The sequence below is a fragment of the Mustela nigripes genome, chromosome 14, assembly GCF_022355385.1.
Source record: "Mustela nigripes isolate SB6536 chromosome 14, MUSNIG.SB6536, whole genome shotgun sequence".
Classification (NCBI taxonomy): domain Eukaryota; kingdom Metazoa; phylum Chordata; class Mammalia; order Carnivora; family Mustelidae; genus Mustela; species Mustela nigripes.
The window spans coordinates 78,425,062-78,441,723 of NC_081570.1; the positions used below are offsets into that span (position 1 = coordinate 78,425,062).

At 35.8% G+C, this 16,662-nt stretch overlaps 2 protein-coding genes across 2 annotated transcripts in view; one reads left to right on the forward strand and one right to left on the reverse strand.

Annotated features, from left to right (window-relative positions):
• The first annotated feature begins 1,527 nt into the window (after positions 1-1,527).
• C14H1orf146 (chromosome 14 C1orf146 homolog) lies at positions 1,528-9,635 on the forward strand. Its single transcript, XM_059377179.1, has 5 exons — positions 1,528-1,596; positions 6,026-6,119; positions 8,178-8,346; positions 8,729-8,807; positions 9,501-9,635. The coding sequence occupies exons 1-5, from the start codon at positions 1,528-1,530 to the stop codon at positions 9,633-9,635; spliced, it is 546 nt and encodes a 181-aa protein (XP_059233162.1).
• Positions 9,636-10,414: 779 nt separating this feature from the next.
• The window catches only part of GLMN (glomulin, FKBP associated protein), a 35,088-nt gene continuing 28,840 nt past the window's right edge, over positions 10,415-16,662 (reverse strand). The window contains exons 17-19 of the mRNA XM_059375388.1: positions 11,444-11,567; positions 10,759-10,841; positions 10,415-10,654 (exon numbers count right to left, since the gene is read on the reverse strand). Coding sequence (XP_059231371.1) covers positions 10,538-10,654; positions 10,759-10,841; positions 11,444-11,567 — 324 coding nt within the window. The 3' untranslated portion in view covers positions 10,415-10,537. The remainder of the gene's footprint in view (positions 10,655-10,758; positions 10,842-11,443; positions 11,568-16,662) is intronic.

Genomic DNA, 16,662 nt, shown 5'->3' on the forward strand with positions numbered 1-16,662 from the left:
TGTAATGAATAATTTTGTAGGTTAGAGATAGTATTTTGCTCTAGAGCACAGGGAAGGTTTGATTGCAGCCCATTATAAAAATTAGGGATTTCTAAACTCAGGGTTCCTCTCCTATAATACAACTCACTGTTTCTGCTGATATTACCTGGCCTTTGCCCCATAACTGTGTGGGAATTGGACTTGGGGGATTGCTGCAAGAGAATGAGGATACTGGGGTGCCTGGGTGGCAGAGTCAGTTAAGCATTTGACTCTTGATTTTGGCTCGGGTCATGATCTCAGGGCTGTGAGACTGACCCTCATGTTGGGCCTGTACTCAATCGGGAGTATACTTGAGATTCTCTCTCTCCTTCTCCCCATCTCTCCATGTTCTCTGTCTCGCTGTAAAAAAATAAATCTTTAAAAAATAGAGAGAATGAGATTACTTCTCTTGCTGTGAGTTAAAAAAACAAGTAAAAAACCATTCTTTGTCCTCTGATCCAAGAGTCTTATGTTTTTTGTTATATCCATGAAACTCTGGGAAGGCTAACTTCTTTTTAGCTTACAAACACAACAAAACCACAGACCTTTGACAGTTCTTGACACAAGTCTTCTTTTATGAAGTTAGTGCCTTGAAATGGGAGCCATTTCTTTTAGTAATTGTTAATAGAGTTAGATAACAAAAATTCAACTAAGTAAATTTAAAAATCAGATTGGCTTCATTCAGTGAATCATGAATTGGGCAACATCCCAATTAGCAAGGGAAAGGAGCTCCACCAAGCTGTAGAAAAAGGAGGTTTTATTTTTTTTTAATTTATATTTATTATTTTTTCTTTTTTTATTTTATTTTTTTTTAAAGATTTTATTTGTTTATTTGACAGAGAGATCACAAGTAGGCAAAGAGGCAGGCAGAAAGAGAGCGAGGAAGCAGGCTCCCTGCTGAGCAGGGAGCCTGATGAGGGACTCAATCCCAGGACCCTGAGATCATGACCTGAGCCGAAGGCAGCGGCTTAACCCACTGAGCCACCCAGGCGCCCAAAAGGGAGGTTTTAAAGACAGATGGAAAAAAGAAATTATTTGCAAAGAATGCCTTGTTTCAGGCAAGGTCGCCTTCCTGAGGGAAGGGTAGGGGTTTATTGGGTGGATTATTTATTTCTCTAGTGCTAACCAGGTAATTTGGTGTTAACTTGTTAAAGGTTACATACATTCAAGGGGGTTGAAACCATAGTTAGGTTAGGTATACATTTTGGTTTACTGATGTGGAGTTAGCACAAGTGACTATATTTAGGGTGTTCTTTCTCTTTTTTAACAGTAGGAAGCATGGTATTGCATGCAACATGAAGCATGGTATTGAAAAAGCTTAATGTATACCAAGACATATTTTTTAGTGTCAAATTTTAACTTTCAGCTATTCTTTAGCATGTTTCCATTCACCTAGTTTCATTTCTGTTTAATTTTCATTAAAAAAACATTTCTACATAGTCCTGTTTACTCCTTCTTTTTTTCAGATTGTGGCACCATTAGAACCTGGGTTGATCCAGAGACAGACAGATGGCTGAAAATGGCAGAAAAGAAAAAATAAAATGGACAACGACTATTATTATTAGCTCATCTCTTAAGGTAAAGAGGCATTTGGCCATTGATCTTTAATTTAAAAATTAAAAGCAATAGTACAATATTTTTAAAATGTCCTTAGCTTGATTTCCAAAGTGCTGTGGATTCACAAGTACATAAACTAAATGTATTTTAAAGATAAATTCTAAACTTTACTGCATCCATTTTCAACATCCTACTTCTCTAAATATTTGAAGGCTGGAAATTTTTTATGGTTTTTTCTCTGTAAGTCTGTTCTAATAGAGATATTAAAGGATTCGAGAAACAATAAAACGCACATTAATGTTTTGAAGAAATAAACCACAGAAACTGATCTGTGTACCTTAGTGGCATTAGGGGGAAGCTGTCTCCATACAGTTGGGTTGGGGAAGGGATAGGAAGTTGAATGCCTGAAGGCAGTTGGTCAGTCCACAACCATTTTAGCTCCTCAGCCAATAGGATTTCTCCATTGCCTTAGTATTTATCTATGGACACTAGTTCATGTCTAGAGGAAGGGGAAATAAATGATTATTCCACAGTAAATATGAGAGAGGCAAGAACAAGACTAAAAATATTTTTTTAATCCATTCTATCCTCCCACTGCTACCTCAAGCAGCACTTTGCCCTATTGGCTTTCGCCATCTAGCTCCATAACACAAATCAGTTTAAGACAGCCTTAAGTCTCATTGGTTTTTTTCTTGCTTCTTTTTGTTAGGTTTCTGGAATTCCTCTTTTTCTCTTAATCCTAAAGTTTTTGAGACTGATACTGAGAGACGGAGCCAGCAATCCACACTGATTTGCCAAGAACAATTACTTCATAATTCGTTTATTATGTTTAACCATCTTGCTTTGCAATTAAAATTTTCATACTGACATTCTTTTAAATTTTCTATCCGATTGAGTACCCTTTCCCATTTCTGTTTTTGTTTGTATTTCCTTTCTTATGAGTAGATTTGGTAGACAGAAACTAGTTTTACACAATATTAATAGGTGTTAAATCTGTAGAAGGAAGTATTGGATTATATTTGGAATGCTTGTATGAACATATTTTTATAAGTTTTTTTTTAATTTTTTTTTTACTGCACTACTCTTAAGAGCCTTTCATATGCCTAAATGCATGGTAAATCCTCAAAAGGAGACAAAGTAATATTAGTGTTTCCCAATATTATTTGAATACAAGAAACATCTTTTAATATTTCATGGGACTAATATTCCATGAAACATGCTTTGGAAAATCTGGTCTTAGCTCCTGGTTATTTTGAAAAATTAACTCTTGAATTCAGCTGGGTTTTTTTTTTTTTTTTAGATTTTATTTATTTGATAGAGACATAGCGAGAGAGGGAACACAAGCAGGGGGAGTGGGAGAGGGAGAAGCAGGCTTCCTGCCAAGCAGGGAGACCAATGTGGGGCTTGATCCCAGGACCCTGGTATCGTGACTTGAGCTGAAAGCAGATGCTTAACGACTGAGCCACTCAGGTGCTCCTTGGCTGTTTTTTTCTTGATTCAGTATCTCTATTTTTATCTTTATTATTTTCTTTTATTATTTTTGTCATAATTCTTTTAGTTGGCACCCCAGAGTATGATTTTTAAAAAATTTATTACTTCTTAAAAAAAAGATTTATTTATTTATTTGATGGAGACCACAAGTAGGCAGAGAGGCAGGCAGAGAGAGAGGAGGACCAGGCTCTCTGCTGAGCAGAAAGCCTGACACGGGGCTCGATCCTAGGACCCTGAGATCATGACCTGAGCCGAAGGTAGAGGCTTTAACCGACTGAACCACCCAGGCACCCCCAAAAATTTATTACTTTTAATTGAAGTATAGTTGACATACAGTATTAACATTAGTTTTCAGTTGTACAGCGTAATGATTTGACAAGCCTTTACATTACTATATATATACTCAACACAGGTGCAGCTACTGATAGAATATGATTGAAATTCATTAATATGGCATATTAATTCATTAATATTGGGTATGGGTCCTTAGGATATGCCAGCAGTTATTCCTAATACCATCTCCAAATTAACTGACTTGTGTACACCTTATACACTTATAAGAATCATACTTTTGGGTCTGAATGCCTCTGCCTTTACTCTCTGTCCATGGTCTTCTCACATTTGCCTTCTTCCTTCACTTGTCTGCTTAATAAACTCCTTTCCACTTTAAAGTTTCACTCATATTTTATGAAGCTTTCCTGATTCTTTGACATTTATTATATCCTTTTATACTTTGTAGGGGTTTTTGCCAAAATTCTCAATCTTGTCTTTCATCTCCTTGAACATAGTAAACATCACTATTTTAGGCATGTATCTGATGTAACTTCACTATATGAAACAGCCCTTGTGAGCCTGTTTCTATTGCCTATTTTCCCATAGTTCTCTTTCAAGTAATTTTGCCTCTTGGTATGTCTGATTATTTTTGGTTGTGTGTTGGAATTTGTATTTGAAAAATTGTAGAAATAATTTGAGGCCTAGAATAGTGTTCTGTTCCTCTAAGAAGTCTTAATTTTGTAAGAGAACTAAATCCCCAAAGCCCTAAGGGTTGCCCCATAAAATACAGGACATTTAGTTACAACATTTGGGTTTTAAGTAAACAATGAAATTAGAGGAAGTACCTCTCAAATATTGCATGGAAAATCCTTACACTAAAAAAAATGTTGTTTATCTGAAACTCAGATTCAACTGGGTTTTATTTTTATTTGTTAAATCTGGCAATCCAAGCCCTAAAGCAGCTATTGTATGTAATAAATGAACTACAACTAGAATGGTACTAGTTATGTGAGAATTGCAAACATAGTCACTCAAATAATTTTCTTTGTAGTTCGTATGAGGAAACCTGATTGAGAAAGGTTACTCTAGGGAGTGCTTCTGCAAGGTGCTTAGGAGCACTAGTAATACAGTATTACCTAAAGACAATTTCAGGGGTTGAAATGCTTTGAAGCTAGGCTGTAGTCCCTGTGAGAGCTGTTCTACTTTTGTCAGAAGCCGTGTTCAGCCTCTCTCTCCTTCCGTATTGGCAGATATCCTTAGGGAAAAGGTGGCCTAAATGCTGGTCTCATATCTCTGAATTTCTGTGTAGATTTTGACCTTAGAACTTTTCACTATACTGATAGCTCTCTGATGCATTCAAGCACATTTAAAAAATTGTCCAGCTTTTCTAGTTGCCTCAGCAGGTTTGGCCTAAATTACATAGTCTGCCATTGCTGGAATCAATGTATAATTTTAAAACAGCAGAAGAAAACTCATGGGAAGATCCATAGTTGTACTCTAGGTCAGGATCTGTTTGGCACAAAATGCTCTCCTTAGGCTAGAAAAGAAGCATATATTTCATACATAATTCCAGCCTGTATACTTAAAATTCCAGCCTGTGATACACATGTTCTAAAGCAGAATATACAATTAATGTACCTAAGGGATTTTTGTCTACTCTTAGAACAGCCAGCTTGAGTTATAACCAATCAGGAAACACTATTAACTACTTATATCTTAGTGGCTTGGAAAAAAATGATCTGAGTAATTACTTCAGATGGAATAGAATAGGAAAAGAGATGATTTTTTAAAAGATTTTGTTTATTTGACAGAGAGCAAGACAGTGAGTACAAGCAGGGGGAGGGGCAGAGGGAGAGGGAGAAGCAGGCTCCCTGCTGAATAGGGAGCCCAATGCAGAACTCGATCCCAGGACCCCAGGATCATGACTGGAGCCGAAGGCAGTCACTTAAGCAACTGAGCCACCCAGGCATCCAGAAATGAGATGATTTTTAAAATGGCATTTAAAATATAAGCCTTGTTGCTGTGTTTATACGTTTTCTGTCTTGTCTAAGGCTTAGGGTGGCTCAGTCAGTTAGGCATCTCTTGGTTTCAGCTCAGGTCATGATCTCAGGGTTGTGAGATGGAGCCCATGTCAGATTCTGTGCTAAGCAGGGAGTCTGTTTGAGATGCTCTCCCTCTCCCTCTGGCCACCTCCCTCCCCACTCATGTGTTCTGTCTCTAAAATAAATAAACACATATTTTTAAAAAGTATAAAATTAGGGACAGCTGGGTTGCTCAGTTAAGTGTCTGCCTTTGGCTCAGGTCATGATCCCATTCTGCTTCAGGCTCCTTGCTCAGTGGAGAGTTTGCGTCTCCCTCTGTTAGCCACACCCCCTGCTTGTGCTCTCTGACAAATAAAATCTAATAAAATCTTAAAATTAAAAAAAAAGTATAAAAGTAACTGTAATATACAGAAGTGAATTGCTTGTGTCCTTGTGTTATTCTGTATGTCTGGCACTTAACGGTATTGTGAACCATCTAAGAAACTCACCACCAACCACCTTCCAATTTACATTAATGCATGTTAAAATCTGTCTCCAAGTTGCTTTTTAACTAAGTTTGCATTTACTCTCTTATAGTTCTTTAATATTGTCCTTGGATTTGCACTGTTCATTTCCAGACACATCTAAAAAAAATTTTTTTTTAGAGTTACGAAGTTGCAACTGCTCTAGAAAATCGAAGCCACAAGATTCGGTACTCAGATTCAGTGGAAAATGGATCAATTATCTTTTCTCTTTCTGGTACGGTGTATTTGTTAACTATCTTGATTTAAGCCTCTTATAAAATACGTGAGTATAAATTCTAATAGTTGTAGTTCAATCACCAGGTATTATCTTAAGATATTATCTTTTGTGGGAAGTAAATGTATAACTCCATTACTATTGCAAAAGTAGTGCATGTGGCCAACCACAACATACATTCCTATTTAGATTATAATTGGGGGCACCTGGGTGGCTCAGTCAGTTAAGCATCCAACTCTTGCTTTTGCTTCAGGTCATGATCTCAGGGTTGTGAGATCAAGCACTGCCTCAGGCTCTGTGCCAGGCATGGAGCCTACTTAAGACCCCCCCCACACACCCCATTCCCTCTTTAAACAAATGGAAAACTAAAGCTGAACCAGTGGAATCTGGCAGAGGACAGTAAAAACAACATACTTTGGAACTAAGATGCAAGTAGAACAAAGCCATCTCTCCAACAGTCAGTACTTAAAGTGTTACCAGTATTAACAAGGAAGCCAACATCACAACACTGGTCAAAAGCTATTTATAAAAATAATATAGGAGAATTTTTTTCAGGATTTTGTACAAGAGTTTGCTGAATATAATGGAAACAAATACTAACTAAAAAAAAAAAAAAAGAACCAAATAGAGACAAATAGAAATTCCTCAAATCATAAAATCGTAAAATACAGGGCCATGGGTAAAATACAGGAAGGAATTAGATTAGGATGTGAGAAGGCTAGGGTGATGGGAAGGGAGCAGCACAGAGCACAGGTTTGATAAAAGAAGTGGAAGTGAAGTATTTTACCAGGAGGGTTGCAGATAGAATGGTAACTTTAGCAGAGACTTTGGAAGACAGGCAGATTTCAAAACCTTCTAGAAATAGAACTAATGGCTTAAAGTGATCCAACTTCAAACTCATCCTTCCTGGTTGAATAGAGAGCCCTCTAGGGAGAAGTGAAATGTTTTTGATAACTCCTGTGTCCCTTGTCCACTTATATATACTATCTTACTTAATCCTCCCAATAAACCTATGAAAGAATTATTATTACACTTTAAAAAAAAAAAAGATATTTATTTATTTATTTATTTGACAGAGAGAGAGAGAGAGAGAGAGAGAGAGAGATCAAAAGTAGGCAGAGAGGCAAGGCAGAAAGAGGAGGAAGCAGGCTCCCCACAGAGCAGAGAGCCCGATGTGGGGTTTGATCCCAGGACCCCGGGATCATGACCTGAGCCGAAGGCAGAAGCTTTAACCCACTGAACCACCCAGGCACCCCTATTACAGTCTTATAGATGGGAGAACTTAGGTTCAGGAAGGTTTATATAAACTTCCCAGGTTCATTCAATTAGCATATAATAATATAATCACTTTACTCAGATTGCCTTCTCTTTTAAAGAGCTATAATTAGATAAAATTTTCCTTCAGGACTATTCTTAAAGGCCTGATACTATTTCAGAAATCCTAGATTATGGGATGCCTGGGTGGCTCAGTTGGTTAAGCTTGGTTAAGTGTCTGCTTTCGGCTCAGGTCACAATCCCAGGGTCCTAGGATTGAGTCTCGAATCGGGCTTCTTGGCTCAGCAGGGAGTCTGCTGCTCCTTGTCTTTCCACCTGCTTATACTCTGACAGATAAATAAAATCTTAAAAAAAAATCCTAGATTATCTGCTTATAGAGTGTTTTAATTTAATAATAATGTTCTTTACAAAGGTTTCTCTAATAGTTGAAGGCTCAAGATTTTGATTTCTAGTTTTTTAAAAAGTCATTATAACATACACAAAAAAACAACTTTTAACTAAAATTAGGCATTACTTTCATTGTTAAGTGCCTTAATTTGAAAATTGTTACTGACCAAAGTTGTTTCCTCTAGAATGTCATACTTTTATATAAAGCATTTCAAAGAATTACCTAAATCATTTTGTAATATAAGAATTTTGTTATAACAAATTCTGTTCCTTACAGGTTTGGGTCCTGGACATTTAGAGCTATATTATAGCCACTTTTGTTGATTCTACAGAGTTTACAAAAAAATTTGCTTATTACAACAAAGTGATGTTTTATATTATGCTCACCTTCCCTAGGACTTGCATTTTTATTGATGGATGCTAAAGAATGCTTTATATCAGCTGAAGAAATATTCCTAGCCAAAATTGAAAAGTTTATTAATATTCACCAAAAGAGTTTTTTGGTTTTGTCTGCTGCCCTCCATGGACCTGAGGAATGGAAACTGATGTTCAGGATTCAGCAGAGGTATGGAAGAATATTACTATATAGACTTTTCTTAAATCACATGTATTTACTTTAGTTCTTAATCCTTTTCAAGTAGGTGAGTTATTTTGCTAAAAGATAAACACTATAATGTTAACTTGTCATATTTAATAAATTCAGGTTTAATGGCTATTCTAGGAATCAGGGTGACAAGTTTGAGTTCATGCTGATTTCTGAGATTCTTCTACAACACCAAAACAAAAGTGAACACTTTTTAGTCTCTTAAGTTCTGGATATAAAGCCGTATCATATCCTCTGTGGAATAGGGCAGGGCATGACAGACAGTAAGGTTTCTGTCTCCTTTCTGCTTAACAGATGTCTGTGTAAGCTAAATGATCTATTTAATTTATGAATTATTTTTCAGATTCCTGGGTAGTAACTTACGGATACTTCCAGTACACAACACAGTAAATGCTATTAATCTTATGTGCACTATGGCTAAGGTGAGTCACTAGGAAAATGATGCAAATATAGCACTCATAGATTTTAGGGTTTCTGACTTCAAAATGCACACCCTCTTGAGCAGAATTAACAGATATTCTGCTTCTTTTCCCCGTAGAGAAGTTGCTTTTTCAGCATGCAGTGCAGCTCTTTGAAGCATGAACTCAGCCTTTCTTCTCAATTCACTTCCAGTAGCCACTCCAAGAATGACTAACGTTAGACCAAAAGAGCATTTGGCATATATACACTGCATTGGCCCTACTGGTTTCTTAAATCTTCCTTCAAATTCTAAAATATAATTATTGATCAGGTTGCAGTCAAGAACTTTCAAAGTGCAACATACTATTTTATAGAATGATCTTCACAAGTTGTCCACTTTCTTTCCATGCTTGTCCTCCCCTATGAAGTACCCTAGGCAGAGTTAGGTGATTTTTACTCTTATACTTGGAAGAGATCTCCATATTAAAGCAGTTCTTAAAGTATTCTACTTTTGGCTTGTTTGAAATTCCTTAAAGACAAAGGCCAAGCATTTTTCTGTTACTCATAATTAACTCACATGTAGTATTTAAGCACAAAGAAGGTGATTAGATACTTGTTGAATAAGTGAAAGTTTTTTATATGAAATTATAAAATGATCCTAATATAAAAAATGCTTATTTCTATAAGTAATGTTGCATGTTTATGACTTCTTACAGACTGCCTCCAAACCATACACAGATAGCATTTACTATAGAATGATAACAACTGAGGCTTACATCATTGAGCAAAGTCCTGTTTGGAAAACACTTCAAAAGTTAAAACTGAGTAGTGATTCCTGTAACCCAAATTAGAACAGCAATTACACAAGTTCTTTTGGAAGAATGTTAAAATAATTAGACCAGTTAAATTAAAATGTTCAAATATATATTTAAAGATCTTTTAATTTAAAAGAATAAAATATATATGATTAAAAATGATTTTCAGCTTTGTTGAGTAATTCCTTTAATAATGTTTAGAAAAAATTGGCACATACACATATTATAAAACTCAGATGCAGTTTCTTGGTGATACAAGTTAAGTTGGAAGGAAAATATTTACTACAAAATAAAAACACAGCATTTTCTAACTAGCCCCTTAGACTAAAGGAAAAGTCATGTACACTTTTTAACTTTTCCACAAGGGCTGCCAGTATTTCTAAAATTAATGTTTGCAGATGTGTTCATATTATAACTGCTGCTAGACAGGTGGTGATGGGACTGTGCCAGATAAGACTTTTGAGGTAGGGAAAAAAAGAGAAATTAAGAGAAGTAACCAGCTGGCCTAATTGAAAACCTCTCTGTACACTTTTGCAATGGTATGATATTCCTATTTGACACCAGGAATTCTGAAGTATAAGAGGGCAGCTAATTGGAACATAAAGTGTAAAATGTATTTATAAACTCACTACAACTATATGAAGGAAGGCAATACAACTATATTTTATAAGATTATAATAGAATATTATTAGTTTGTATTAGATTTCCAACTAAGTAGGATTCAAAATACATACATGGGCATTATTTACCATGTGGATTATCTTTTTAAAACCAAAGACTACTACTGACCCGTAATGTGTCATCACAGAAATTAGTAAATGGGAAAAGCTACATTTATTTTTCTAGCAGTATTTTACAGAAAAGTCTTTATAAAGGTATTAAATAATCATAAGGGAAAATAAAGTATTTTACTAGTTTTTATTTAGGAAATGGAGGTTTCACTTTATCCCAATATTTTCTTCAGGGGTAGACTTTGTTTTTATTTCAATGAGTTCTTCTACTCGAGCCAGAACACTTTCAATCAAATCAAATGTGAAAAGAGCTGAATGTAGGACCTGCAGTGCCAAGGGAAATTAGTATTATATTAATGTTGCTGTTAGAGAAAAACAAAAAACAAAAGTCTTCAGCTGGATATAACTTAGGAAAATTTCAGATCTACCTTAAGCTGCATTTCAGGAGGCATATTAGGGATCTCTTCTCCACCTACAGTTACAGAACAAAGATCTTTAGACTTTTGGACTTCTGTAAGAGAAGAAAAAAAATCAGGTGTCACATTTAACCATTGAAAACAACTCCCAGATTTCAATAATGAACTTATAAGCTACTTTCATTATTATACCCATTACAGTAAAAAAAAAAAAAAAAATTTCTAGTAATGCCTTTAAGAAATACCCCATAGCTATACAGAAAAGAGCAAAAGATTATTATAGAATTGTTTGCTGATTTTAAAAAGTAATTCTGGATCTAAGATTCTTTTTTGTAATTTGCACAGATTTACTTGAGGGTGAGGATGGACAGAGCCATACCCAAGTTAGTGTAATATCCAAACAGAAATACTTGTAATATAATTAGATTCTTAATCAGAATTTGATTTTAATCTGGTTTTAAACTAGAATATGCTTCAATTTGGTTTAAATCTTTGTTAACCTAATTTCAGTGTTAACTGGCTTACAGATCTGCTAAAAATAATTTTAATTATAAATAACTTAGCTGTCATGTTTCCTTGTTTGTTAGAAAATAAACAAGTATGAGATGAAAAAGTTCTTTATTTTGAATATAACTGACAGTTCTAAAAGTTGACTAACTTCTAGAACTATCCAAAAATAAAAATGCACATTACCAACCTTGGCTATTTTCTTGGCTGTTTTTAATTTCTGCTTCATAATGTGCTTTTGACATATTAAGTCCTGTATGGAGTGGCTTTAAGAAATTATTCTCAATCTTTCCAAGTTCTGTCCATAATCCAGTCTATTCAGAAGAATTAATGAAAGAATTAGTTTTTTGGCTCAACATTTCTTGATTGCCTACTATTATTAAACCCATGTTAAGAGTTAGAGAAACAAAAATAAAATCTGATCTTGCCTTTAAAGACAGTTTCCTGTTTAATACATTCATTACATCTGGTTATTTTATGTGAATACCAATAAAAACAAAAATGTACTTTGGACAGTGTACTCATTATTAATACACCATTTGGACAGCTCCTAATTTTGAGATCTATAGCTTACAAGTTTCATTCATGAGAAAATTATTTGAGAATAATCCATATGATGAGACATTTCTTTCCCTGTAAAAACCATCCCTATAATGACTACATTATATATTCCTTCAACTCATGACCTTTGAATTGATATCCTTGTTATAGATCTAGTTTTACAGGATTCCTTTCCTTCCTTCCCTCTTGATGGAAACATTTTTCTCTCTCTTTTTTTTAAGAGTTAGAGAGGAGAAGGGAGTTGGGGTAAATTGGAAGGGGAGGTGAACCATGAGAGACTATGGACTCTGAAAAACAATCTAAGGGGTTTGAAGTGGTGGGGGTGTTAGGTTGGGGGAACCAGGTGGTGGGTATTAGAGAGGGCACGGATTGCATGGAGCACTGGGTGTGGTGCAAAAATAATGAATACTGTTATGCTGAAAATAAATTAAAAAAAAGAAAAAAGAAAAAAAGATTTTATTTATTTATTTGACAGAGAGAGCACAAGTAGGGGGAGCTACAAGCAGAGGAGGGAGAAGCAGGCTTCTCCCTGAGCAGGGAGCCCGATGCAGGGCTTGGTCCCAGGATCCTGGAATCATGACCCGAGCCGAAGACAGCTGCTTAACTGACTGAGCCACCCCAGCGCCCCTATTTTTTTTAAGATATTTTTTATTTGAGAGAAAGAGAGAAAGCAAGAGAGATTACAGAGGGAGAAGGAGAATCAGACTCCCTGCTGAGCAGGGAGCCCAATGTGGGGCTTGATCCCAGGACCCTGTCATCACGACCTGAGCCAAAGGCAGACGCTTAACTGACTGAGCCACCCAGGCGCCCTGATGGAAATATTTCTAACACAAATTTGTTATGAACTTCCTGGTGATCAGTGTAGACAGAGATTTTACCTAAAACAGCTTAAGGTTATTCTGTCATCCATATTTTAAGCCTTTTCTCCAAGAGTATTTCCTCCTATATACTTAAAGAAAGAGTGTCATAAAGTCTTAATTTTATTAGGAAGAAAGGAAAATGGGAGGGGAGGGGCTGGAGGTAGGGGAGAAAGGAGGAGAGAGAATTGGGGATAAAGAGAGAGAAGGAGGAGATAGAAGAGGAAAGATAAAATTTCAGTAGTAGTATTAAGTTACTCTATTTACAAAGGAAAATATCTTAGGTAAAAAAAGGGAAACTTAGGAACCCAATTATCCTTAACTAGAAGTGGACCACTTGAAAACCTATTTTGTAATCAACTTTTAATTATTCAGTTTTAAATAGTTAATATTTTTTTACCTTGTATACAAACATCTCATAAAATAGATTTTATTCATAATTATATAGAGGTTCTCAAACTTCACTGTGTTAGTTAAAAATGTAGATTTCTGTGCTTTACTTGGAGACTGAGTAGATTTAGGGCTAACCCCAGAAATTTGCATTTATATGCATAAAAGAACAAATACCCAGGTGATTCTCATTAGGAATATATGTGAAGTTACAGAAATCTAAAATGGCCACATCCAATGCCAATGAGAAACTGAATTTTTTTTCACGATATGAATTTATCTATTTAATTAACATATAATGTATTTTTTGCTTCAGGGGTACATGTCGGGAATCAGTCTTACACGATTCATAGCACTCACCATAGCACATACCCTCTGTAATGTCCATAACCCAGCCACCCTATCCCTGCCCTCCACCCCCCAACAACCCTCAGTTTGTTTCCTCAGATTAAGAGTCGCTAATGGTTTATCGCCCTCCCCAGTCCCATCTCGGAGAAAATGAATTTTTAATTAAAAATTTTTTAAATTCACATTTTAAATATTCAGATATGGCTACTAAATAAGTATTTTACTTATTTGAGAAAGAGAGAGCAAGCATGAGTGGGGGAGGGAGCTGAACTCAGGGTTCAATCCTAGGACTTTGAGATCATGACCTGAGCTGAAGACAGATGCTTAATTGATCCACCCAGGTGCCCCTTGTTTTTGTTTTTTATAGATTTTGTTTATTTTAGAGAAGAGAGGGAGAGAGAATAGGCAAGTGGGAGAAGGAGCAGAGGGAGAGGGAGAGAGAATTTCAGTGAGACTCTGTGCTGAGCATGGAGCCCAGTGAGAGGTTTGATCTCATGACGCTTAGATTATGACCTGAGCCAAAACCAAGAGTTGGAGGCTTGACTGACTGAGGCACCCAGGCAACCTAAGAGCTTAGTTGTTTTTAATGACAATAATCTAATATATGGCCCATAATCCTAAAACTTATAAGGCAATAAAATTGTGGCAAAATTAGGTTACAGAAAATCTGTTGTGCATTCTATTCAGCATAATTCTACAAATCTTCCATATGATGAACTGTAATAACTTTAGAAGCATGTAGGAGTGTAGAAGCTGTGGAAATAAATTTTCTCTTATAATAAGTTTACTAGATCTTTAAAAAATACTACAAAGAAAATCATTTTAAGATGTATATTCAGTGTCTAGAAAAAGTAACTTAAGAATCAAAAAAAGTAGTTATAAGGATAAAAATAAAAATGTGAAGTTTTCACAAATGCTTGCTTTTAATTTTTCCCAAGTAGACTCACTTATGTAGTAATGAAAGTTTTTTCAGTTTTAAAGCTGACCTATATAACTCAAAATGCACCACTGAAGCCTGTCTCAAAAAAAGGAAGACTAGGGGCGCCTGGGTGGCTCTGTGGGTTAAGCCTCTGCCCTTGCCTGGGATCAAGCCCCACATCGGGTCCCTGCTCAGTGGGGACTGCTTGCCACACACCCCCACCCGCCTGCCTCTTTGTCTACTTGTGATCTCTCTCACTCTGTCAAATAAATAAAATCTTAAAAAAAAAAAAAAAAAAAGGAAGACTAAGTAATTCTGAAATCTAATGAAATTTGTTGCCAAAACAGACAGGGACCTTGCAAAAGATAGTTAATCATGATAATGAAGAAATAAAAGAAGGAAATGAATTAACACCCAATTTTCCTCCTCCTTATTTGGAAAGGATTCTTATTTATGAAGTAATGCTACAGAACTTCTATTATTTCCATTATTAATATTGTAATAATAAGGAATGTGTATCACTGAAGTCATCTGGCTCTGCAAATAATATACAAAGCATATGTTTCAATAAATGAAAACCCAAAATATGGATGATACGGAATTATATATATATGTATATATATGCCAGATATAGTATTTTTCCTAAATGAAAAGCAAATCTGCATACATTACATAACTCAGTTTTTAAAAATTCCTGGTACTTGTGGCCTTTATAATCTTCCGTGACTTCCCTGACCCTACTCAGTCAACATACTACAATATCATTTAGGGCAAAAATGGGTAAGCAGGTAGATGGGAACGTATGTAAGTAGAAAGGATAGAAGGTGAGTGATAAAATTATTATGGGCTATGTATTATAATAAATTACTGTAATTCAAAACAATTAACATTTAAAGATACTTATCAAAATAAATAAATAAATAAAGATACCAAACAGAACACTAGGTATAAAAACCAAGTTGGTTTTACCAGTACAGATGGAGGTTCAAGAACAGTTTTGTGAAGCTGAAGTGTGGGAGAAGGTACCTATAACTTATGCAGAGATAATAGGGTGAAGAGAAATAGGATGAAAAGGAAAATGACTTTTGAAAAGACTAAATCAGCTCACAGCCACCCAAAATAGCAGGAAAAGAAATGGATTATTATTCAATTATGAATCATTTTGTTTTATACTTAAATGATCCTGTTCTTAATTTTCCTGTATACCTTCTGATTCCTTTTCAGCTTTTCATCTGACTAGTTCACTTCTCAGCATGCTTAACTGGTCAAAAATAGGTACTGGTAAAGGGTGCCTGGTTGTTGGCTTACTCGGTTGAGCATCTGACTTTTATTTTTTTTTTAGAATTTATTTATTTGAGAGAAAGAGAGTGAGTGAGAGAGTACTGTGGAGGAAGCAGAGGGAAAAGCAGATTCCCCACTGAGCTGAGAGCCCGATGCAGTGCTTGATCCCAGGACTCCAAGATCATGACCTGAGCTGAAGGCAGATGTTCAACTACCTGAGCCACCCAGGTGCCCTGAGCATCTGACTCTTGATTTCAGGTCATGATCTCAGGGTCCTGTGGCAGGCTCCCTCCTCAGCAAGGAATTGGCTGGAGATTCTCTCTTTCTCCTTTTGCCCCTCTTTGTGCTCCCACCCCCAGGCTCACACTCTCTCTCAAATCTTAAAACAAACAAAAGTACTAGTAGGAGTCTTTGAATAAAACTACCCATAATTCAGCCTCAATAGGGTATTATTTTGTTTCTTCTTTAATCAAACTTTGTAAAATGCAGAAACTCATTTTTTTGATTAACCATAGCAAACAGATTTACCTTTCATGTATCTGTCTATATGACCTGTTAAAACTGCACTTGGGAGAAATGTTTCTGTGATGAACAAATAGGTTCTTAAGATGTCTCAAACATACCAGGTTGCCATCTTGCACTCATTTTCCCCCCTAATCTCCTCAGTATAAGAATTCATACGGTAACTTGCATAGTAATACTTTGGAATATTTGATTCCCAAGAAATTTTTTTTAAAAGACTTTATTTATTTGAGAGAAAGAGTGAGAGAGCACAAGCAGAGGAGAGTGGGAGAAGCAGGCTCCCTACACTCGGGGCTCAATCCCAGGACCCTGGGATCATCACCTGAGCTGAAGACAGATGCTCAACAGACTAAGCCATATAAGCACCTCCCTAGGAAATTTTGTTAAACTATTAAATAAGAAAATGATCTTATAAACTGGTTATATCCTTTTCTTTACCATACAGCATTTGAGCCAAATATAAGTGAGGCATCTGTGGATATAATAGGAGATATTCCACAATCCTAAACTGCTCTGCCTTCCCTCTCTGGG

Bases quoted from the DNA above. Each gene is read 5' to 3' on its own strand.
- C14H1orf146 (XM_059377179.1), top strand. From the start codon at position 1,528: ATGGCTGAAAATGGCAGAAAAGAAAAAATAAAATGGACAACGACTATT. The intron at 6,120-8,177 runs GTACGGTGTATT...CACCTTCCCTAG, and splicing joins AATTATCTTTTCTCTTTCTG to GACTTGCATTTTTATTGATG. The intron at 8,808-9,500 runs GTGAGTCACTAG...GACTTCTTACAG, and splicing joins TTATGTGCACTATGGCTAAG to ACTGCCTCCAAACCATACAC.